At 37.7% G+C, this 24865-nt stretch overlaps 1 protein-coding gene across 4 annotated transcripts in view; it reads right to left on the bottom strand.

Moving 5' to 3' along the window:
- The window catches only part of LOC125082826 (phospholipid-transporting ATPase FetA-like), a 116289-nt gene that overhangs the window by 69291 nt on the left and 22133 nt on the right, over positions 1 to 24865 (bottom strand). For all 4 annotated transcript variants that reach the window (XM_047698635.1, XM_047698636.1, XM_047698640.1 and 1 more), the window contains one exon: positions 15602 to 15679. In XM_047698635.1, coding sequence (XP_047554591.1) covers positions 15602 to 15679 — 78 coding nt within the window. The remainder of the gene's footprint in view (positions 1 to 15601; positions 15680 to 24865) is intronic.

Genomic DNA, 24865 nt, shown 5'->3' with positions numbered 1-24865 from the left:
TGGATGTGCAAAGCTAATCTAGTCAGTAAAGAAAGAAGGGTACAAAAGCCACAGTCTACTGAGGGGAACTCTACTCAAGCCCTTGGTGGGATGGTAGTAGAAGAAAAGTGTCAAAATAGAAGAAGCCTTTATCTAACAGTGCTAGTATTTTTATTCAAATGCCAGGGTGAAAAAGTTAGCTCTTATTCAGTCTTGATGTAATCCAACCTCAGGTTATAAGGGTTAAAGCTACGGAAGATTGGAGATTAGTTTAGACAAGGAAATGGCAGAAACTAAAAAGGAAAATGAGCTCTGTTAAGAGGGAACTAGAAAAAGAGGCACACTGAAAAGTAAGTAACCAGGAAGAAGAAGGAGGAAGCTAGAAAAAGGGAAGAAGGCCATTGGTCAGGTGGCAATCAGATTTAGGAGGATCTTAGCAAGTATCTCCTTGCTCAATAGTGGGAACTCAATCACAAATGGAATTTTCCAGCTAAGAAAGAAAAACAGTGAGATGATTTTTAGGAGTACAAGTCTCTAGCAGATTAGTTAGGCCCTCTTTCCTTACACCACCAAACTCCCAACTCAATTAAGTCCACGTGCTAGTGGGAGAAACTCAGCAATGGCCCCTTGTAGTCATTCTAGATCAACAGGTCTAGGTGATTTCACCCAAGTCACATAATGCATGTGACTAAAATTTTTCCATCTCTGAAAAGTGAGGAGAGCTGCCAGAGGAAGGATAATTGGCCAATTTCTGTAATTTCTGGTCAGATTATTTGGCATCTTTTTACTTTAGGAATAATGGAATTTTAAAATTCCAAACGATCACAATTTATCCCCCTGTCATCAAATAGTATAATATGAAACATGACAGCTACCAGTAGATTCAGCTAACCATATGACTTCAAGTCTTGGGTACACACATAAAAAAATTTCTATCTCCTCTTCACAGACTGCATTTTTTTTTAATTTAATAATTTTTTTAAAGATTTTTATTTATTTATTTGACAGAAGGAGATCACAAGTAGGCAGAGAAGCAGGCAGAGAGAGAGAGGAGGAAGCAGGCTTCCTGCTGAGCAGAGAGCCCAATGCCGGGCTCGATCCCAGGACCCTGGGATCATGACCTGAGCCGAAGACAGAGGCTTTAACCCACTGAGCCACCCATGCACCCTGACAGACTGCATCTTTAAGATATCTGGAGTTTAGCCAATGAATAATATTTCCATCTAGGAATGGTAAGTAGAATACCTAAATGACATAGAAGAGAGTCATAACAAGAAAGCCAGGGCCTGTAGTCCTGCAGAATAAACAGTAATTCATTTGTTTTCTCATCATTTCATTATGTTTTAGATTTAGTCTATCCACTGCTATGTCTCATGGTTTACATTCAACTCACTTATCTTATTTATTTATAATACTGTAGTCTTCTCCTTCTAAACAAAGAGATACTTAAAGGTAGAGACCCTATCTTTCCTTTTTTTTTTTTTTCCCCTTTAAATCTCTGTATCCTACTACTTAGTTCAGCATTAGGCATTGGATTGAATGAAGATTCACTGAATGAATAAGCATACAAGTAGATGTTTAAAACATGCTTTGTTAAACAGTGGTCAGATTTCTGTCTAAACCCCTCCAACGGAGGATAATTGCCTCCTGCTTGTGGGAGTTTCTACAGAGTCACAGAACAGCTGGGCTGGAAAAGAAACCTCAGCTAATTCTTTGTTGACCTTTCTTTCCTTCTCTCTAAAGATTTTATTTACTTATTTACTTATTTGAGAGAGACAGAGATAACGAGAGAAAGCATCTTTTTTAAAATTTTATTTATTTATTTGAGAGAGAGTGACAGAGATAGCAAAAGAAAGCATGAGTGGCGAGGAAAGGGAGAAGGCGGCTCCCGACTGAGCAGGGAGCCCAACTCAGGGCTTGATCCTAGGACCCTGGGATCATGATGTGAGCCAAAGGCAAAGGCTTAATCAACTGAGCGACCCAGACGCCCCCTTTGTTGATCTTTCTATGCCAAGGTCAGCAAACAGAAGGATATTCAGCATGGTTGGAGAGGGTGGATACAGTGTAGTATCAAAAAGAACCTGGACGGGAGGAGTCAAGATGGCAGAGAAGTAGCAGGCTGAGACTACCAGAGATCAGCTAGATAGCTTATCAAACCATTGCAAACACCTACAAATCCAACGGGAGATTGAAGAGAAGAACAGCAATTCTAGAAACAGAAAATCAACCACTTTCTGAAAGGTAGGACCGGCAGAGAAGTGAATCCAAAGTGATGGGAAGACAGACTGCTGGGGGAGGGGCCGGCTCCCGGCAAATGGCGGAGCAACGGAGCACAAAATCAGGACCTTTAAAATCTGCTCCACTGAGGGACATAGCTCCAGAGGCTAAACCAGGGTGAAGCCCACATAGGGCCAGCGTGGCCCTAGGTCCCGCAGGGTCACAGAAGGATCGGGGGTGTCTAAGTGTCGCAGAGCTCACAGGTATTAGACTGGGGAAGCTGGCTACAGAGACAGAGCCGAGGAGTGAGCTCTCAGCTCAGGATTACCTTGAACCGGTCGCAGGCTGGGTGAGCTCGGAGCACGGCCAAAGGCCAGGGAGACAGGAGTGATTGCGCTCTTTTTTCTGAGGGCGCACTGAGGAGTGGGGCCCCAAGCTCTCGGCTCATCCGGTCTGGAGACTGGGAGGCTGCCATCTTCATTCCCGTCCTCCGGAACTCTACAGAAAGCATTCAGGGGACAAAAGCTCCTGAAAGCGAACCTGAGCAGATTACTTAGCCCAGCCCCTGGTAAGGGCAGTGCAATTCCGCCTGGGGCAAAGACACTTGAGAATCACTACAACAGGCCCTTCCCCCAGAAGATCAACAAGAAATCCAGACAAGACAAAGTTCACCTACCAAGGAGAGCAGCAGAATTCCAGTGGAGGAGAAAGCAAAGCTCGGAACTCATGGCTTTCTCCCCATGATTCTTTAGTCTTGTGGTTAATTTAATTTTTTTTTATTTTATTTTTTTTCTTCTGCTAATTTTTTTTAAACTTTTACCCTTTTCTTTTTTAATGTTTTTAAACTAGTTTATCTAATATATATATATATATATATATATACATATATATATATTTATATTTATTTTTATATTTTTTATATTTTTTATATTTTTTCTTTGTTTTCTTTTTTTAATTTTTTTCTTTTTTTTCTGAACTTCTTTTTATCCCCTTTCTCCCTCCCACGATTTGGGGTCTCTTCTGATTTGGTTAAAGCACATTTTCCTGGGGTCTTTGCCACACTTTCAGTATTTTATTTGCTCCTCCATATACTCTTATCTGGACAAAATGACAAGGTGGAAAAACTCACCACAAAAAAAAGAACAAGAGGCAAGTACTGAAGGCTAGAGACCTAATCAGTACAGACATTGGTAATATGTCAGATATAGAGTTCAGAATGACGATTCTCAAGGTTCTAGCCAGGCTCGAAAAAGGCATGGAAGATATTAGAGAAACCCTCTCTGGAGAGATAAAAGCTCTTCCTGGAGAAATAAAAGAACTAAAATCTAACAAAGTTGAAATAAAAAAAGCTATTAATGAGGTGCAATAAAAAATGGAGGCTCTCACTGCTAGGATAAATGAGGCAGAAGAAAGAATTAGTGATATAGAAGACCAAATGACAGAGAATAAAGAAGCTGAGCAAAAGAGGGACAAACAGCTACTGGACCATGAGGGGAGAATTTGAGAAATAAGTGACACCATGAGATGAAACAACATTAGAATAATTGGGATTCCAGAAGAAGAAGAAAGAGAGAGGGAGCAGAAGGTATATTGGAGAGAATTATTGTAGAGAATTTCCCTAATATAGCAAAGGGAACAAGCACCAAAATCCAGGAGGTGCAGAGAACCCCCCTCAAAATCAACAAGAATAGGTCCACACTCCATCACCTAATAGTAAAATTTACAAGTCTTAGCGACAAAGAGAAAATCCTGAAAGCAGCCCAGGAAAAGAAGTCTGTAACATACAATGGTAAAAATATTAGATTGGCAGCGGACTTATCCACAGAGACCTGGCAGGCCAGAAAGAACTGGCCTGCTATATTCAGAGCACTAAACGAGAAAAACATGCAGCCAAGAATACTATATCCAGCTAGGCTATCATTGAAAATAGAAGGAGAGATAAAAACTTCCAGGACAAACAAAAACTGAAAGAATTTGCAAACACCAAACCAGCTCTACAGGAAATATTGAAAGGGGTCCTCTAAGCAAAGAGAGACCCTAAAAGTAGTAGATTAGAAAGGAACAGAGACAATATACAATAACAGTCACCTTACAGGCAATACAATGGCACTAAATTCATATCTCTCAATAGTTACCCTGAGTGTTAATGGGCTAAATGCCCCAATCAAAAGACACAGGGTATCAGAATGGATAAAAAAACAAAACCCATCTATATGTTGCCTACAAGAAACTCATTTTAGACCCGAAGACACCTCCAGATTTAAAGTGAGGGGGTGGAAAACAATTTACCATGCTAATGGACATCAGAAGAAAGCTGGGATGGCAATCCTATATCAGATCAATTAGATTTTAAGCCAAAGACTATAATAAGAGAGGAGGAAGGACCCTATATCATACTCAAAGGAACTGCCCAACAAGAAGATCTAACAATTTTAAATATCTATGCCCCTAACGTGGGAGCAGCCAACTATATAAACCAATTAATAACAAAATCAAAGAAACACATCGACAATAATACAATAATAGTAGGGGACTTTAACACTCCCCTCACTGAAATGGACAGATCATCCAAGCAAAAGATCAACAAGGAAATAAAGGCTTTAAATGACACACTGGACCAGATGGACATCACAGATATATTCAGAACATTTCATCCCAAAGCAACAGAATACACATTCTTCTCTAGTGCACATGGAACATTCTCCAGAATAGATCACATCCTGGGTCATAAATCAGGTCTCAACTGGTATCAAAAGATTGGGATCATTCCCTGCATATTTTCAGACCACAATGCTCTGAAGCTAGAACTCAATCACAAGAGGAAATTTGGAAAGAACACAAATACATGGAGACTAAACAGCATCCTTCTAAAGAATGAATGGGTCAACCAGGAAATTAAAGAAGATTTGAAAAAATTCATGGGAACAAATGATAATGAAGACACAACAGTTCAAAATCTGTGGGACACAGCAAAGGCAGTCCTGAGAGGAAAATATATAGTGGTACAAGCCTTTCTCAAGAAGCAAGAAAGGTCTCAAATACACAACCTAACACTACACCTAAAGGAGCTGGAGAAAGAACAAGAAAGAAAGCCTAAACCCAGCAGGAGAAGAGAAATAATAAAGATCAGAGCAGAAATCAATGAAATAGAAACCAAAAAAACAATAGAACAAATCAACAAAACTAGAAGCTGGTCCTTTGAAAGAATTAATAAGATTGATAAACCCCTGGCCAGACTTATCAAAAAGAAAAGAGAAAGGACCCAAATAAATAAAATCATGAATGAAAGAGGAGAGATCACAACTAACACCAAAGAAATACAAACAACTATAAGAACATATTATGAGCAAGTCTATGCAAACAAATTTGACAATCTGGAAGAAATGGATGTATTCCTAGGGACATATAAACTACCACAACTGAACCAGGAAGAAATGGAAAGCCTGAACAGACCCATAACCAGTAAGGAGATTGAAACAGTCATCAAAAATCTCCAAACAAACAAAAGCCCGGGGCCAGAATGCTTCCCACGGGAATTCTACCAAACATTTAAAGAAGAACTAATTCCTATTCTCCTGAAACTGTTCCAAAAAATAGAAATGGAAAGAAAACTTCCAAACTCATTTTATGAGGCCAGCATCACCTTGATCCCAAAACCAGACAAGGAGCCCATCAAAAAAGAGAATTATAGACTAATATCCTTAATGAACACAGATGCGAAAATTCTCACCAAAACACTAGCCAACAGGATTCAACAGTACATTAAAAGGATTATTCACCACGACCAAGTGGGATTTATTCCAGGGCTGCAAGGTTGGTTCAACATCTGCAAATCAATCAATGTGATACAACACATTAATAAAAGAAAGAACAAGAACCATATAATATTCTCAATGGATGCTGAAAAAGCATTTGACAAAGTACGCATCCCTTCCTGATCAAAACTCTTCAAAGTGTAGGGATAGATGGCACATACCTCAATATTATCAAAGCCATCTATGAAAAACCCACTGCAAATATCATTCTCAATGGAGAAAAACTGAAAGCTTTTCCTCTAAGGTCAGGAACACGGCAGGGATGTCCATTTACTGCTATTCAACATAGTACTAAAAGTCCTAGCCTCAGCAATCAGACAACAAAAAGAAATTAAAGGCATCCAAATCGGCAAAGAAGTCATCAAACTATCACTCTTCACAGATGATATGATACTATATGTGGAAAACCCAAAAGACTCCACTCCAAAACTTCTAGAACTTGTACAGGAATTTAGTAAAGTGTCAGGATATAAAATCAATGCACAGAAATCAGTTGCATTTCTCTACACCAACAACAAGACAGAAGAAAGAGAAATTAAGGAGCCAATCCCATTTACAATTGCATCCAAAACTATAAGATACATAGGAATAAACCTAACCAAAGAGACTAAGAATCTATACTCAGAAAACTATAAAGTACTCATGAAAGAAATTGAGGAAGACACAAAGAAATAAAAAAATGTTCCATGCTCCTGGATTGGAAGAACAAATATTATGAAAATGTCTATGCTACCTAAAGCAATCTACACATTTAATGCAATCCCTATCAAAATCCCACCCATTTTTCCCAAAGAAATGGAACAAATAATCCTAAAATTTATATGGAACCAGAAAAGACCTTGAATATCCAAAGGAATTTTGAAAAAGAAAGCCAAAGTTGGTGGCATCACATTCCGTCTTCAAGCTCTATTACAAAGCTGTCATCATCAATACAGCATGGTACTGGCACAAAAACAACACATAGATCAATGGAACAGAATAGAGAGCCCAGAAATAGACCCTCAACTCTGTGGTCAACTAATCTTCGACAAAGCAGGAAAGAATGTCCAATGGAAAAAAGACAGCCTCCTCAATAAATGGTGTTGGGAAAATTGGACAGCCACATGCAGAAAAATGAAATTGGACCATTTCCTTACACCACACACGAAAATAGACTCAAAACGGATGAAGGACCTCAATGTGAGAAAGGAATCCATCAAAATCCTTGAGGAGAACACAGGCAGCAACCTCTTCAACCTCAGCTGCAGCAACGTCTTCCTAGGAACATTGCCAAAGGCAAGGGAAGCAAGAGCAAAAATGAACTATTGGGACTTCAAGATCAAAAGTTTTTGCACAGCAAAGGAAACAGTTAACAAAACCAAAAGACAACTGACAGAATGGGAGAAGGTATTTGCAACCGACATATCAGATAAAGGGCTAGTGTCCAAAATCTATAAAGAACTTAGCAAACTCAACACCCAAAGAACAAATAATCCAACCAAGAAATGGATTCTGAAGACATGAACAGACATTTCTGCAAAGAAGACATCCAGATGGCCAACAGACACATGAAAAAGTGCTCTACATCACTCAGTATCAGGGAAATACAAATCAAAACCACAATGAGATATCACCTCACACCAGTCAGAATGGCTAAAATTAACAAGTCAGGAAATGACAGATGCTGGCGAGGATGCGGAGAAAGGGGAACCCTCCTACACTGTTGGTGGGAATGCAAGCTGGTGCAACCACTCTGGAAAACAGCATGGAGGTTCCTCAAAATGTTGAAAATAGAACTACCCTATGACCCAGCAATTGCACTACTGGGTATTTACCGTAAAGATACAAATGTAGTAATCCGAAGGGGCACGTGCACCCGAATGTTTATAGCAGCAATGTTCACAATAGCCAAACTATGGAAAGAACCTAGATGTCCATCAACAGATGAATGGATAAGGAAGATGTGGTATGTATATATATACAATGGAATACTACGCAGCCATCAAAAGAAATGAAATCTTGCCATTTGCGACGATGTGAATGGAACTAGAGGGTATCATGCTTAGTGAAATAAGTCAATCAGAGAAAGACAACTATCATATGATCTCCCTGATATGAGGAAGTGGAGATGCAATGTGGGGGGTTGGGGTGTAGGAGAAGAATAAATGAAACAAGATGGGATTGGGAGGGAGACAAACCATAAGTGACTCTTAATCTCACAAGACAAACAGAGTTGCTGCGGGGAGAGGGGTCAGGAGAAGGGGGTGGGGTTGTGGACATTGGGACAGGTATGTGCTATGGTGAGTGCTGTGAAGTGTGTAAACTTGGCGATTCACAGACCTGTACCTCTGGGGATAAAAATACATTTTATGTTTATAAAAAAATAAAAAATAAAAAAATAAAGATTAAAAAAAAGAGAGAGAATGAAAAGATTAAAAAAAAAAAGAGGGAAAAAAAAAAAAAAAGAACCTGGAGACGTATTCATTCCATAACAGGAAGCTTATATTTCCTGAATAAGTCATGGGAATAAAAGGCACAGCACCAGGAATATAGCCAATAATATTTTAATAGCGATGTATTGATGTATCAGGATAGATGCAAGCCTACACGTGTGGTAAACATAGCATAATGCATAAACTTGTCCCATCACTATGTTGTGTACCTGAAGCTAAGCAATATTATGTGTCAACTATACTCAAATTAAAAAGAAAGAAAATAGGGGCACCTGGGTGGCTCAGTGGGTTAAAGCCTCTGCCTTCGGCTCAGGTCATGATCCCAGGGTCCTGGGATCGAGCCCCACATCGGGCTCTCTGCTCGGCGGGGAGCCTGCTTCCTCCTCTCTCTCTCTGCCTGCCTCTCTGTCTACTTGTGATCTCTATATGTCAAATAAATAAATAAAATCTTAAAAAAAAAAGAAATAAAATAAAATAAAATAAATAAATAAATAAATAAATAAATAAAAGAGGTAAAAATGTTTAGAACATGAAAGGCAGGGAGAAACAGAGACGTTTCACACTGGAGGAGGCTGAAGAGATAATAGGAGCATGTGTTACTGGAAGGGATAGTGTGCCAGAAAGGAAGAAGAGACATTGTTAGGGAAGTTAGTGAAATTTAAAAGGAGGGGACATGGTCGGTATAAGAGTCTATTAACCAAATGATAGTTTTGTATTAATGCTGCTTTCCTGACTTAGAGTGTTACATGGTAGCCAAAGTATCAAAATGTTCTGGATGAGGAGAAATATATATTCAAGTATTTAGTGGTGATGAGATATCATGGATGCAACTTGTTCTCAAAAGTCTCAAAAAATGGAGTGCATGGGTGGCTCAGACAGTTAAGCAGCTGCCTTTGGCTCTGGTCATGATCCCAGAGTGCTGAGATCCAGCCCCACATCAGGCTTCCTGATCAGCGGGGAGTCTGCTTCTCCCTCTCCCCTTCCCACACCCTCCCGTCTCATGCTCTTTCTCTCTCAAATAAATAAAATCTTTTAAAAAAGGCTCAGAAAACAACTAATTATTATATATGTAAGAGATATGTTATATATAAATATATTTATTATATTTATTTAATTTATATATTTATTATATTTACATATATACAGATGAAGCAAATGTGTTAAGATATTAGCAATTAGAAATCTGGGTGAGGGGGGCGCCTGGGTGGCTCAGTGGGTTAAGCCTCTGCCTTCGGCCCAGGTCATGATCTCAGGGTCCTGGGATCGAGCGCCGCATCAGGCTCTCTGCTCGGCAAGGGAGCCTGCTTCCCCCTTTCTCTCTGCCTGCCTCTCTGCCTACTTGTGATCTCTGTCTGTCAAATAAATAAATAAAATCTTTAAAAAAAAAAAAAGAAAGAAATCTGGGTAAGGAGATTATGGATAGTCATTATGCTGTACTTGTAATTTTTTGAAAGTTTAAAAATAAAATCAAATTTATTTTCAATTAAAAAAAAAGAATCTGGAGAGGAAGCTCACTAAAGTCTTGAATGTTATGAAAAGTCCAGTTCTTGAGCTACTGTAGCTCTTCTGTTATCTCTGCCTCTGTCCATGCTCCCCATAGCTTCACTAACTCTCCTGTCCAAGTTGAGTGGAAATAAGAGTAGAATTACTCAAAGGACAATCAAAATAGTAATAAAAGAAAATAAAATAGTACTAAAACAAATAGAAAATCAAAATAGTAATAAAAGCTAATAAAAACAAAACAAAGCACCCACCAAATCCTAATTTAGTAGTAGGGTACCATAGAAGATCTGTCAGTTGGCACAGTTCAAGACTTGATCAAAACTAAAGGTGGGGGGGGGGGGGGCTCCCGGGTGGCTCAGTTGGTTAGGCATGCGACTCTTGATTTCAACTCAGGTCATGATCTCAGGGTCATGACATCAAGCCCCATGCTGGACTCTGTGATCATCAGGGAGTCTGCTTAAAATTCTCTCCCTTTCCCTCTGCCCCTTCCCCCGACTTATCCTCTCTCAATCTCTAAAATAAATAAATAAATCTTAAAAAAAAGAAACAAACAAAAACCCAAACCCAAACCCAAAAAACAAAACTAAAGGTCCTATCCACTATTCCTGTTGGAAACCTTGGGTTTCTTCCCTCTCAAGGGAGAAGCTGAAAGGAATATCCTTCATATCACTCCACATAGATGGAAATTGGGAGTGGTGCTTTGCCATTCTGACATCATTTGGAAAGTAGAGCCAATGATTTTTTATCAATGTGGTAAAAGTAAAATTGATCATGTTTGATTAAACTGCTAGATATCACATTCAGGGTTTCCCAGTCATAAAAAGTTCCTTGGGATAGGAGATGAGAGGTTGGGAAACTTATAATCAAGTCCATCACTTAGAAACAAAATGCCATTCACACAAAGCTGGATCTAATAGTAAAATCCTGGTGATACTAAAGAAGCAATTTCACTCTAAGAGATTCAAAACTTAATTCTCTTTATGACTGCCAGGTTTAGCAAATAAAAATACAAAACCAAAGTATGTCCTAAATATTTATATGGGACATTTTTATACTAAAAAATTATTATTTATTGAGATGCAAATTTAATTTATCTTGCTAACTTGCTCCTGTTACTGGGGTCAGGAAAATTTCCTATGAATTAGTTCAACTGTTAACTTACATTTTCTAAAGAAACATAATTCTAGAAACTAACTCTAAAAACTATAGATGTCTTTTCTATTCTAAATAACTTTATTGAGATATACATACCATATAATTTACCTATTTATTATTTTTTTATTTTACCTTAAGATTTTATTTCTTTATTTGACAGACAGAGATCACAAGTAGGCAGAGAGGCAGGCAGAGACAGAGAGAGGGGGAAGCAGGCTCCCCACTGAGCAGAGAGCCCGATACGGGGCTTGATCCCAGGACTCTGGGATCATGATAGTTGAAGGCAGAGGCTTTAACCCACTGAGCCACCCAGGCACCCCACAAGTCACCTATTTAAAATAAAATGTACAATTCAAAGGTTTGTAGTATGTTCACACAGTTATACAATATACATGTCTATTTTTTGTGTTTAAATGTGGTATTGTGTAGGATTCTATTATTAAAGCTCTGATTAATTTTCTGCTCCAAATGCCACAATATCTATGCCCCTTCTCCTTTCTATTTTTCCTTTTTTTTTTCTTTTTCTGTCCTTTCCTTTTAGTTTCTCCAACTTCCCTCCTTTTGTGATTACACTTTCTCTCTTTTTTATTTATTTGACACAGAGAGAGGGAGATCACAAGTAGGCAGAGAGGCAGGCAGAGAGAGAGGGGGAAGCAGGCTCCCCACCAAGCAGAGAGCCCAATGCGGGGCCCAATCCCAGGACCCTGAGATCATGACCCAAGCCGAAGGCAGAGGCTCCACCCACCAAGCCACCCATGAGCCCCTACACTTTTTCTTTAATGATTTTTCAAACAACCCAAAGTAACACATAAATATATTTTAAATGTAAAAGTTCTAAAATCAGAAATATAAAGGAAAAAAAGTTAAGTTTCCTTTCCCCTCTTTCTCCTTTTCCCAAGGAAAGCACCATTAACAGACTGGTATATACCCTTTGCATCCCTTCCTTTTCAGGGTATTTACATATAAATGTATACATATATACTTTCCAAAACAGAGGAAACTCTGTAGGCACTGTGCCAATTACAATTTAGTAGAATCATACAAGATATAACCAAAACAGTAAAGCAAGAATTCAAAATAGGATATAAGAAAGACTTAAAATGAATTGTAGATTCAAGAAAATTGACATGATATGTTCACACAAAAGCTTATACATGAATGGTTATAGCAGTATTGTTCATAATAGCTCCAGAGTGAAAACAACCCAAATGTCTATCAACTGGTGAATGGATAAATTGTGGTATATACATACACTGGAATGGTATTCAGCCTTATAAAGGAATGGAGTACTGATACATACTACAACATGAACCTTGAAAATAGTAAGTGAAAGAAGCCAGTCACAAAAGGCCAAAAAATAAAAATAAATTTTTTTATCAAAATAAAATTTTGATTTTATTTATGCCATGTCCAGTATAGGCAAATCAAAAGAGATAGAAAGTGGTTGCTAGAGGCTGGGGAAGGCAGGAATTGGGAGTGACTGCTAATGGGTATGGGGTTTCTTTGGGGGTGATGAAAATGTTCTAAAATTAAATTATGGTCACGGTGGTACAATTCCATTAATATATTTTAAAAATCACTAAATTGGGGGCACTTGGGTGGCTCAGTGGGTTAAAGCCTCTGCGTTCGGCTCAGGTCATGATCTCAGGGTCCTGGGATCGAGCCCCGCATCGGGCTCTCTGCCCAGCAGGGAGCCTGCTTCCCCCTCTCACTCTGTCTGCCTCTCTGCCTACTTATGATCTCTCTGTCAAATAAATAAAATATTTTTTTTAAAAATCACTAAATTCTATGCTTTAAAAGGGTAATTCAATGGCATGTAAGTTATATCTCAATAAGGCTATTATTTTTAAAAACTGCAGAAGCTAAGCACTGTAAGTAATCAAGATGGAAAGACAATGCAGGGGAGGGGGCAGGGGGAGGTTGGTGGCTGGAATTGCCAGAGAAGGCTTCATGGAGATAAACTTTCACTAAATCTAAAAGATGAATATAGGTTCAATATAAATATAGGAGACAGGTACGTGGGCAGGAAGAAGAACCTAATGAAAAGTTTGGCACTGAGACCGGACAAGTTGTATGATAGTACAGAAGTAAGAAGAGTCTGAAGGAGGCAGGAAACAAGCCTATAAAGTCAGGGCTTTAATGTTAGGCTGATGACCTTAAAATTATTAGTAGCTGACAAGGAATCCCAGAAAGACTTTGAGCAGGGAAAAACATGATAAAATTGGAATTTCAGAAGATTAAGATGACGGATTTACAGAGGAAGAGACTGCAGACATAACAATGATTTAAAAGATTACTGTTTAGGGGCGCCTGGGTGGCTCAGTGGGTTAAGCCTCTGCCTTCGGCTCAGGTCATGATCCCAGGGTCCTGGGATCAAGCCCCGCATCGGGCTCTCTGCTCAGTGGAGAGCCTGCTTCCTCCTCTCTCTCTGCCTGCCTTTCTGCCTACTTGTGATCTCTGTCTGTCAAATAAATAAATAAAATATTTTAAAAAAATAAAATAAAAGATTACTGTTTAATAGTCAACTTTCAAAATGATGACAGGCTGAACTAAGAAAGGGGTAAAAAATAGAAAGGAGAAGGTAGATAAGCAAGACACTAGAACCAATCAATATTCACTCTATGTACTGTAAGTTTTCCAACCAGAATAGGTTGATAGCCTAGAAAAGGACAGAAGCCAAATTACTGAGTTTGCCACTGTTATTTTGTTGACTCAAGCTAAAAGGCCAACATCTTGGAGGGATCAATATTAATCGCTCATCACTCAAAACAGCACCAGCAATAACTCTAATGTAGTAGGTAGGATTTGCCTACTTAAAGGGGTTTAGGCCAGGAAAAGTGGTTTCAATTATTTTTCACTGGTAAAACTTTGGACTTTTGAAATAACCCCATTTATAAATGTTCAAGTTCTTAATTATCTTTCTGAACAACAACAAAAGCATCAAAGCTCCTATAGATTAGATTATTTTTTTTTACATATTTACCTAGTGTTTACCATATACCAGATAACTGTCCTAAGTGCTTTACAAATATTACTTCATTCAATCCTCACAACACACTTACGAGATAGCACTGTTATTAGCCTAATTTCATAGATGAAAAACTGTAGCATAGAGAAATGAAGAGATTTGCCCAAGATAACATAGTATGTGGCAGAGCTAGGATTGAAGCCTAAACAGTATGGCTCCAGAATCCATGCTCTTAACCACTATACCCCCATATGATCTTTACTTCACAGCACTTATTATAGATATAATTTGTTATTTCTCTGTGCTATTATTTGATGTGTTATTACTTAATTAACGGCTGTCCATCACTAAACCATAATTTCCATAAGAGCAGGGATTCTATCTAGTTTTGTTGCCATTGTATTGCCGGCATGTACCAGAGTGGCTGGCATTCGTTTGATGATCAATAAATATTTGTTGAGTCAGTAAATCAGTCTTTATTGATGACTGCCACTTGTTCTTTTGCCTGAATTTACTGTTCCCTCAAGTATTCTCTCCCATATTTTCTGTTCATAAGAAGATGTAGGAGAAATTGATCAGTTAACTTGTTTTCCTAGCCTTCTTTCCTCTAGCAGTTCTGAGAGTAGGAAAGGACTCCCTGGTTTTTCCCTCAGTTGGGACATCCCTGACTTCCTCTTTCTGGAACTAAAGCCTGTGCCCTTGGGATGGAATTCTTCTTTATGGAACTATGTGCTCTTGAAATAAATTCCCTCCAGGAATCAGACAACTGCACAATGACAGAAAGTAAAGAACGTTTAGTGTGACCTGAAATCAGTAACCTAATTTCATTCTCTGCACCTTCTTCATTCCTCAGAAGGAAGCTAAATATAGAACTACATTCTGGCTTGCTCTTTCAAAACTTTATGTCAGAAAAAAAACCTTTTCATGTCAGTCAGTTCTAAATATAGAACTATATTCTGGCTTCCTTTTTGAAAATTTTATGTCAGAAAAAAATTTTTTCTCATGTCAGGCTTAGGTGTGATTACTCCAGCTCCCTTTAGTACTTGGATGCACCACAGGAAAGCATGGAAATGGTATGGAAATCCTAATATCATAGCCAGATCTATTTGCTCCATTCACAAAGAGTCTGCAAAGGAGGACCTTATCTGTTTCAGCAACTTTTCACACTGACCACTTCTTTTTAGCAGGAGGCAGTTGTGAAGGAGGAGGAGAGGAAAAGGAACACAGACCTTTCTGGTGAATTTCCAAATAAAAGTACAATATAAAATAAAAATAGATAAAAATACAAAAGAGACTGGAACTACTCACATCAGAATTCTTAGATAACCAAACAGAGGAGCTTGTACTTAGAAGGACAAAGTACTTACTTCTGCAAAGTATATTTCCTTTCCTGGTCAGTTGTTTGGTAGATTGGTGTGGTCTGATTGATAGACTGGCCAGTCAGTTTTGTCTGTCATATGTATATTAGCACATGTACTCATGCATGCAGTAATAATGACACAGAGACTTAAATATTTACTAAGTTCAACTACCTTCACTTTGTCTGTCTTCACTTTGGCTTTCAACTAGAGACATTGCAGAATAGTACCAACTATAATTCCATGGAATTTCTGTAAAGGAAATAAAGATTCAGTATAAGAATTTCTCATGCCAATACCATTTCACTTAAACATGTGCTTAAGAAATTTGGAACTTGTTCTCTGAAATCCAAAATAATCTACCTCTAAGATACATATGCTAAATTTTATAATTCATTTCATATATCCTCATCATAAAGCTATATTTTCAAAGCTTGGCAAACAGATTCCACTTTCCGGCAATTAAGTCTAGACTGATGACTACATTTTGTCAGGAAAATTATCTGTAACAGAGCATTGGAAACAGGCAAAAGAATTATTGGGTGTCTCTTAGTACAGTTTTTTTTTTTTTTAAGATTTTACTTATTTGAGAGAGAGAGAGTGAGAAACAGCATGAGAGGGGAAAGGACCAGAGAGGGAAGCAGGCTCCCTACCAAGCCGGGAGCCCGATGCGGGACTCAATCCCAGGACTCTGGGATCATGACTCAAGCCAAAGGCAGTTGCTCAAACAACTGAGCCACCCAGGCATCCCTCTTAGTGCAGTTCTTGATTGACATTTTAAATTTTCTATTGATGGGACTATTCTATAACTCTGTAGGCAGAGCTTAACGTGTAGATTTCTATCCCATAGAGATACAAATATTTTTTGTTTGATGAAAAAGGTAACTCCAAAGGTTATGACTTGTGCACTTTAGTACTTCAGTTAGTTTTATGTATAATTCAGAAATCTTAACTTTTCTTTATTATATTTCCTGTAAATACTTAGCTCCTACATTTTCATTTGAACTGGTCTTAATTTGTTTCTGATTACATCATTAATTAATGAGTTACATAAAATATTCGACACCTGCTCATTGTATTTATGAGTAATGTTTTTTAACCAGTTGAAAATTATACTTTATGAAACCCCATGAGTTTGCTATACAGAAAAACTCTTCTTTCTCTTGATCCTTAACCACACTGAGAAAAGGCCAATAAAGTACATTTATTTTAATCTTTAATTAAATTTGTGTATAATTGTTCTAATATGGTATATAAGATATTAACACAAAAGTACAGTGTGTGAAGAGTATATGGAAATTCTCTAGAAAAGAGTATATATGGAAATAGTATACATATATACTATTAAATCTATTTCTTACAGGTCTCACAAGTCACTAAGTGTGGATAAGCCAAGACTAGAAAACTTTATAGGTATTTTCATCTTAATCATCCCAAACAGGATTAGATGGGGGAAAATTAATAAATTTAGGGAAATGTAAAAGTCTAAATAAAAGGATATTTCCAGCCAAGATCAGGAGAAACAAAACAAAACAAAAGAAAAAAACACAAAAACAACCCACACACAGCTAGCTGGAAAATTGTGATTTGGAATAACAATTTATCTTTCAGTTCTGCTCTGTGTAAGGACCAAGTGACCTCATTAAAGATAAAATTTAGATTTCAGTAATCTAGGCAGAGTTGCGGCAAATAACTCAAATAGGGGCCAGGAAGTTATCAGCAATTAGATGTAAAACAATAGGAAATGAAATGCTGGGTATTGTGACAAACTGGAGAGTGCATGCTTCCTATAAAAGTGTCCAAATGAAAAAGAAAGAAAATTAAATACTGTGCAGGCCAAACAAGATTATTTGTATTTGTTGGCTACTAGGTTTGTATCCCAACCTACTATCTATTTCTCTGTCAATAGAATCTGTGTTTTCCTGTCTAATATTAGCAGTTCTAATATAACCATTCTCTAGGCATCCAGTCTTTCTGTAAGTTGCCTACATCTTCACAGTAGGCTTGGGGTTTCTACAGCTGCCAAGAAAGAAGAGCCAAGTGTGGGATGTCCTGAAGTTCTGGCTTCTCTCCATCCCCTGCAGGGCCATCAGCAGCTCTGAGAGAGTAGTCTGGCCAAATCCACACAAGGAGCATAGCTAGAAATGTCAAATGGTTATAAGGCACTTACTGGCTAGCCAGGGGCCCGAGTTACGACTGTTTAGCTAGAATCAGGAACTCACCCAATCTGGTGACATTCTCTGCACGCACATCACATTACACAGCAGCCAAGTGGAAAGTATATTTAAGCTGTTTAACTCAGAGGAGGAAAAGAAAAACAAAACAAAACAAAAAAACTTCAGAGGGGAAGAATGTCAGGGAAGGGAGGAAGAAATGGAATTTGGGAGGAAAAAGGGAAGAGAGAGAAAAAAAAGACAAGAGAAAAGAAAAAGATTAGGAGCTACAGAACCAGGTTTAATTTCGGTCTGCTACTAATTAATGATAGTTTGAGCTGAGGCAAGTTATTAACTACTTAGAAATCACAGAGCCTTCCCTCAAATTTCTTCTAGACTGAGATTTTAAAAAAAGGAAGAGGAAATTAATTAGGGAGATACAGGATGTTGAAAGGCCCATGAAAGAATAAATCTGTCAGAGAGATGGAGAGTTGGGGGTAATTATGTATTATAAACCAAGTACAGCATTAGTTTCTATTACAGGACTGAGAAGAAGAGTTATGAAAGGATTAAGTTAAATAAGGTATGAAAATGTCTGCCACAGTGCTTGATTCAAAGTAGATAATCAATAAATGGCAACATTTAAAAATTTTAATATACATGCCTGCTAAATTGGTAAAAAGTTTTAAGTCTAATAATACTGTGCCAGAGGAAAAAGTAGAACCAGTGGAACACTTACATACTGTTGATGGTCTTAAAAACTGAAGAAATAGTTTGGGAAACAATTTAACTTTTAGAGTTGATGGGGCATTTACCCTACAATCTAGCCAGTCCATTTTATGTATACACCCTAGAGAGACTCTCATAATATGTCATATACAAGGATGTGTATGGTAGCATTCTTCCTAACAGCAAAACTGGAAACCAACCAAATAGTTATTAATGATAGAATAGAGAAGTAACCTGTGGTATGTCCATATAATGGAAAGCTACATAGCAGTGAAAATGAATGAACTACAGGTAAGCACATTAACATGATTAAATCTCAGGAATATAATATTTAGGGGGGAAATTGTAAAAGAATGCATATGATAGTTCACTTACATAAAGTTAAAAATTGTGCAAAACTGTATCATTAGGGAAACATATTTTCAAGGTAAACCTATAAAGAGAAGCAAGAGAATGAAAAGTACAAAATTCAAGATAAAAATTAAGAGAGGGTGGGGAGGGATGGAAAAGGCGCACTGAGAGCTTCAAGCTACTCTTGTGTTCCTGTTATTGTTACTGTTTAAACTTACACATTTATTATAAACTTTACATCTCTTCAACACATAATAATAAAAGAACTAAAAAATTAAAGTTAAATTAAATACCAAAAGAACTAAAGAAGAAAATATACCAATCATATGAAATACCCTTCCTCTCTTATTCAGGAGAGTAATTTTTAATTTTTTTAAAAAGATTTAATTTATTTATTTGACAGGGATCACAAGTAGGCAGAGAGGCAGGCAGAAAGGCAGGCAGAGAGAGAGGAAGGGAAGCAGGCTCCTCTCTGAGCAGAGAGCCTGATCCCAGGGATGCTGGGCCCAATCCCAGGACCCTGGAATCATGACCTGAGCTGAAGGCAGAGGCTTTAACCCACTGAGCCACCCAGGCTCCCCAGGAGAGTAATTTTTTAATAACCCTTATTGAAAGAAGAGGCCAGTTTGGGCCACCACATTTAAAAGAAAAACATTTTACTTTGAGATTATTTCAAACTTCAGAAGAGCTGCAAAAATAGTATAGAGAATTTCCATATACTCTTCACACAATGTATTTTTATATTAATATTTTATATACCATATTAGAACAATTATACACTAAGAATCTTAACCTTCATATAATAATATAAACTGAAGCGACACCTGGGTGGCTCAGTTGGTTAAGCGTCCGCGTTTGGCTCAGGTCATGATCTCAAGGTCCTGGGATTGAGTCCTGCATTGGGCTCCTTGCTCAGCAGGGAGCCTGCTTCTCCCTCTGCCTGCCTCTCCCCCTGCTTGTGCTCTCTCTCTTTCTCTGACAAATAAATATATGAAATCTTTAAAAAATACATAAACTGAAGTACAGAAATTATTTTTTACCAATTCTTTCCACTAAAGTCCTTTTTTTTTTTTTTTTTTTTTTTGGCTCCAGGACCCAATCCAGGATCCTACATTGCATTTAGCTGTATGTATTCTTCAACTTGTGAATTATCCTGATTCTTTACTTGTTTTTCATGATCTTGACACTTTTGAAAGGTACTGACCAATTGTCTTGTAGAGTGTGCCTCAACTTGGGTTTGTCTGATGTGCCCTTCTCAGTGCATCCTTTCAGGGGATATGTACTGTCATGTGTATTTCTGGTGATATTGAACCTAGATTGTTTAAGATGGTGTCAGCCAGAATTCTCCACTGTAAACTTACTATTTTTCCCTTTGTAATTACTAAATATTTGGGGGCGAGACTCATTACATTTTAAAGAAGGTTGGAAAACACTAGAGATATAAGAAAAGGCATTGAAGAGAAATCAAGGAATAGCACCAGCATCTCTAATACATGGTTATAGGATCTGGGGCACCTGGGTGGCTTGGTCAGTTAGGCATCCAACTCTCGATTTCAGCTCAGGTCATGATCTCGGGGTTGTGGGTTTGAGTCTGTGTCAGGGCCTGAGCTGAGATCAGAGCCTGCTTAACCTTCTCTCTCCCTCTTCCTCTGCTCCCCGCTTCCCACCACTCTCACATGTGTGCTCATGTTCTCCCTCTCTCTCTCTCTCTCTCTTAAAAAAAAAAAAAAGACACGGTTATAGAATCTAAAACTCTTTCATTTAGATATGAGAATGAAAGGTAGAAATAACAGGTCCCACCTTCAGCTGATTATCTTTAAGCTGCCTAGTCCTTGAACTGAATCACATAACATAAAGACAACCTTACTGAAACTTGGGGTTGGGGATGGAGTATTGATCTACCGGTTTCCAGTCTTCCAACTGGCAAAATAGTTCAAACCAACTTCAAGTTCCTCCAAGCCCTAACTGTGATTCTGTGGTGCCAGCATCCTGCATCCCCCCGCCCAGTTATTATACATAAAAAATTAGTAAATTTATTAAATATAAAGGTTGGAGAAAGTCTTTAAGTTTATATTTAGCTCTGTCTGAAAACTACATAAACTATAATAAACACAATGAAGTCTGGCAGTGGCATATTTGTGATAACAGCATAGCTGATGACTCTCAGTACTATATTATCATAGACTGCATGCATACAATTCATAATTGGCTCTTAGTGAACAAATCTGTCTTTCAGCAAATACAGTTTTTCATCAACAAAGGAACAAACTTCCGCATGTCAGAATTTGAGGATAGGACTCTCACACAGAAGTAGATGTGCTCATCATCCCCTGACTAAAACTAAGACCTATATTTCCCCCAGACTGTCATACAAAATCATGAAAGCTTTCAGACTATTCCATTAAGGTTTCCCAGAGTTAGCTATTATATCCAACCCACAAATCCCTAGTTACTCCAGAAATCAGGTTCCCCCATCCCAATTCATATCACATGAATCTCAGCAAAGCTAACAAAAAAAATTCTTTTAGGGCGCCTGGGTGGCTCAGTGGGTTAAGCTGCTGCCTTCGGCTCGGGTCATGATCTTGGGGTCCTGGGATCGAGTCCCATGTCGGGTTCTCTGCTCAGTGGGGAGCCTGCTTCCCTCTCTCTCTCTCTGCCTGCTTCTCTGCCTACTTGTGATCTCTACCTGTCAAATAAATAAATAAATAAAATATTTTAAAAAAAAACAAAAAAAATTTTTTTAAGCAATAGAAGCACATACACAATTAAAAAGGAAGTTTACCCAAATGCTTTCAAGAAGCACAGTCCAAAACCCACCAGGACTCCACATTCTCCCTTTCTTCTCAGTTACAGTCCCCACTTCATCTCTTTATTTCAATCACAACTACTTTCTGACAGGAAAACACTTAAGGGAAACAAGGATCTTCTTTAATATTCTGGGAGGGGTAGGAGGATATTGAAACATGTATTTGTCTATGAGACCATTTAGATGACAAAATTTCCTTCTGTTTTCTATTTCTAACAGCTTCTTGGCTTTGGGAACTTGCTACATTCCTTTGTTGTGGATTTTCTTTCTTTCTTTTTTTTCTCCTCTGTTTTCTCTAGATAGGGAAAGTGAAGTGAGTCTCAGTACCTTGATTTTCAACCTGCTTCTTCCAAAAGTGATTCATAGACCTTGAATAACCTTTCAATTAACTTGGATTTGGTTTCAGGTGGTTTAAAAGAACTAAAGATTAATATAAACTTCAAATACAAAATGGGTAGAAAGAAACCTACAAAATACTACAGTTTCTTAGCTGCTGCTTCTATTTTCAAACTCCAGGTCTTCCTCAGGAGTTATCTGCTTCATCTAGAAGGCAGGTTTTATAAAGCAGTTTTGTGCTACAAAAACCCTCTCTTGTCTGCCTAGAGCTTAAAATTGGGTCTGACCAAATAATCTCCTCCTGGTGCTTGTAATTTTGCAGTCTCACAACGTAAACTCCTTATTAAGTAGTAAAATATGTTTTTGGATATTTTCCTTTTCTTTTAGTCTATATAAGTAAGTTAATGTTTACTTAGTCTTAACTGTTTTGCACATATAGGTAGTTAACAAATGTCTGTTGAATGCAATCTTAGAAAGCAAATGTTATGTTCCTTTTTAAACAAATAAAATTTGTTTTATAACTGGAGTCAAGGGCCAGAAAGAACACTGACTAATGGGGAGTTTGGAAACCTCTGTTCTATTCAGAGTTAGATTCCTAAATTATTTGCACCTAAAGCAAATGACTTTTACCTTCACTTTTCTAGATTTTCTTATCTATAATAATAATCACTTCCCTTTCTCATTCATGAAAAAGAGAAAGTATAGCAGGGGTTTTCAAATGGTGTTATGTAAAGCAGGCAGGTTCCTCTGGGCCTGAAATACAGTTAAGGGTAGAGAGGAGCAAGGAGGAAGTAGAGGGTATTTCCTTTCTCTCAACTTGAATAACTCTACATTTATCTGGTATTTTCCTTTATTTTAAGTTAAAAAAAGCAGTTTCACCTGCTCAAAAGAAGGTTGGAAAATCACCTGGATACTTGTGGGATAAGTGTTTTAGTAAGTTAAAATGTGTAATTGTAGATGAAACTCAACTTCCAGCTAGGCCAAACACAGTTCAAGGTCCCTTCATAGCCTTTCCTGATGTACCTAAGCCCGGCGTCTATGTGGCCTTGGAACCGATTCCCAACAAAAGCTGGAGTTACTAAGAACTATCTGAAGACATTTGCTTCCTTACCAGTCTTTTCTATCCCATGGCCACCACATAGTTCATTAAGATACTTGGGCTTTTCTTTCTTTATTCTCATGACAATTCATTTCCCTCATTTTTCTTCCCCTACTTCTTTGATTGCTTTGCAATGTGTTGTAGCCGTTAGGCTGACCTAAATTTAAACCCTGGAGCCAACACTTATTAATTATGTGACCTTGGGGTAATGAGGTAATCACTCTGAACTTTAGTCTTTCATCTCTCACATGAAGATAATTGCTTCACCTTAGTTGCAAAGACTATATTAAGTATATCAAGCATTTTCTACAGTGCCTTGAACATGGGCTATTCCCCAAAGCATTATTCTCCTCTCTAATGTCTGTGTGTGCTTTTCTTGAATCATGATATCAAATCCTCTCTCTGCATCTCTATACCAGGCTCCTAAAACCATCTATAGTCCCAAATCCATACTGTTAGACATTTCCTCTTAGGAAATGAATCACATAACATAAAGACAATCATTGTCTTTATATAAAGATTGTCTTTATGTGATTTTTTGTTATGTGATTTATATTGTTTTTTATATTTATATTTATAATATTTATAATATATATTTATAATATTTATATTTATATTATATATTATATTTATATATATTTATATTATGAATCACATAACATAAAGACAATGATTGACAATTAGAATATGATTATCAAGATAATCATGTTCCAAAATGATATTTCTTACTTTCCTGATTTTAACATATCTGTTCTTCTGTCTTACTATTCTAACTTGTTCAGGAAATCGAAGAATCACCTTCAGTTCCCCATCTGATTACCTGCCAGATCCTATATATTCTTTCTGAGGATCTCTTGAAGCTATTACTTCCTTTCTAATCCTGCTACTATCATCTCAGATTCCTTTTACTTTCCTTCTGGATTCAATATCCTGTTATCTGCTTCTGACTTTAATAAACTATCCACTGTCACCTTAAAGCAGAACACTGATCAAGTCTTCTTCCTGAGCAGGTCAAAACCTGCAGTGGCTCCCCATGGATTACAGAATGAAGTCCAGATATCAGCCGCACATTCAAGATGCTCTCATTTGAACCCTAACTATTCTTTCATCTTTCTTTTCCACTATTTACCTTTAATGAAACTGACTTATGTACAATTCCCTAAATACAGCCCAGACTTTCCTGCCTCTATGCCACTACTCACACTGTCCCTTCCAATGGTAATGTCCTTGCTCTGTATCAGTAAAAATCCTTCAAAGGTTATCTTAACAAAGGCAAGCTTAAATTCCATGAATCCATGTAGTTTCTCCCTTTCTCTGATCCAGAAATAATTCCCCCACTTCTCCCAACTGCTATCTTACTTCATTGGTATAATTCTAATAATTAGTTCTTCCTTATGTTATAATTTTTTCTTGAATTGTATCTCCTCTATCAGATTGACTAGTGTGAACATGTCTAATTAATTTCTGTGTCTTCTAGAACCCTTGCACAGAGCCTGGCTTCCAAGTAGGGGATTGGCTGAACTTGAAAAAAAAAAAAAAGAATGAAGACAAGCAGTAGGTAAAATTATTAAGAATATTAGCCCTTCTGAAAAATACAAGTATAAGATGTCTCTTGTGATAACTTCATCAAGACAAGTGCTATAAAGCATACAAACACTTTTTCAGGTGATGTTTAAAATCAGCTCTGGGATCTGTACATCTCTTAGTTAAAATCAATCCAAAGACACATTAACTTAGCTTAATTATTGTAGCTGCCTTACTTTATTACAGATGTGGCAGCCTTGAAGTGGAGAGGGTCTGCAACTCACAGAATCCAAAATCGTAAGTTGTGAGGAATTTTCTGGGCCCCACATGTCAGTTTTCTGCTAGTGGTCTGTGCTCTACTACTCTACTTTACGGCAGAAGGCAGAATATTCCTAATGGTACCAGGTCAACAAGCTGTGGGAGTTGAAGACACTCCAGTA

Source organism: Lutra lutra, chromosome 13 (genome assembly GCF_902655055.1).
Source record: "Lutra lutra chromosome 13, mLutLut1.2, whole genome shotgun sequence".
NCBI lineage: Eukaryota > Metazoa > Chordata > Mammalia > Carnivora > Mustelidae > Lutra > Lutra lutra.
This window is presented reverse-complemented; position numbering and strand designations above follow the sequence as displayed.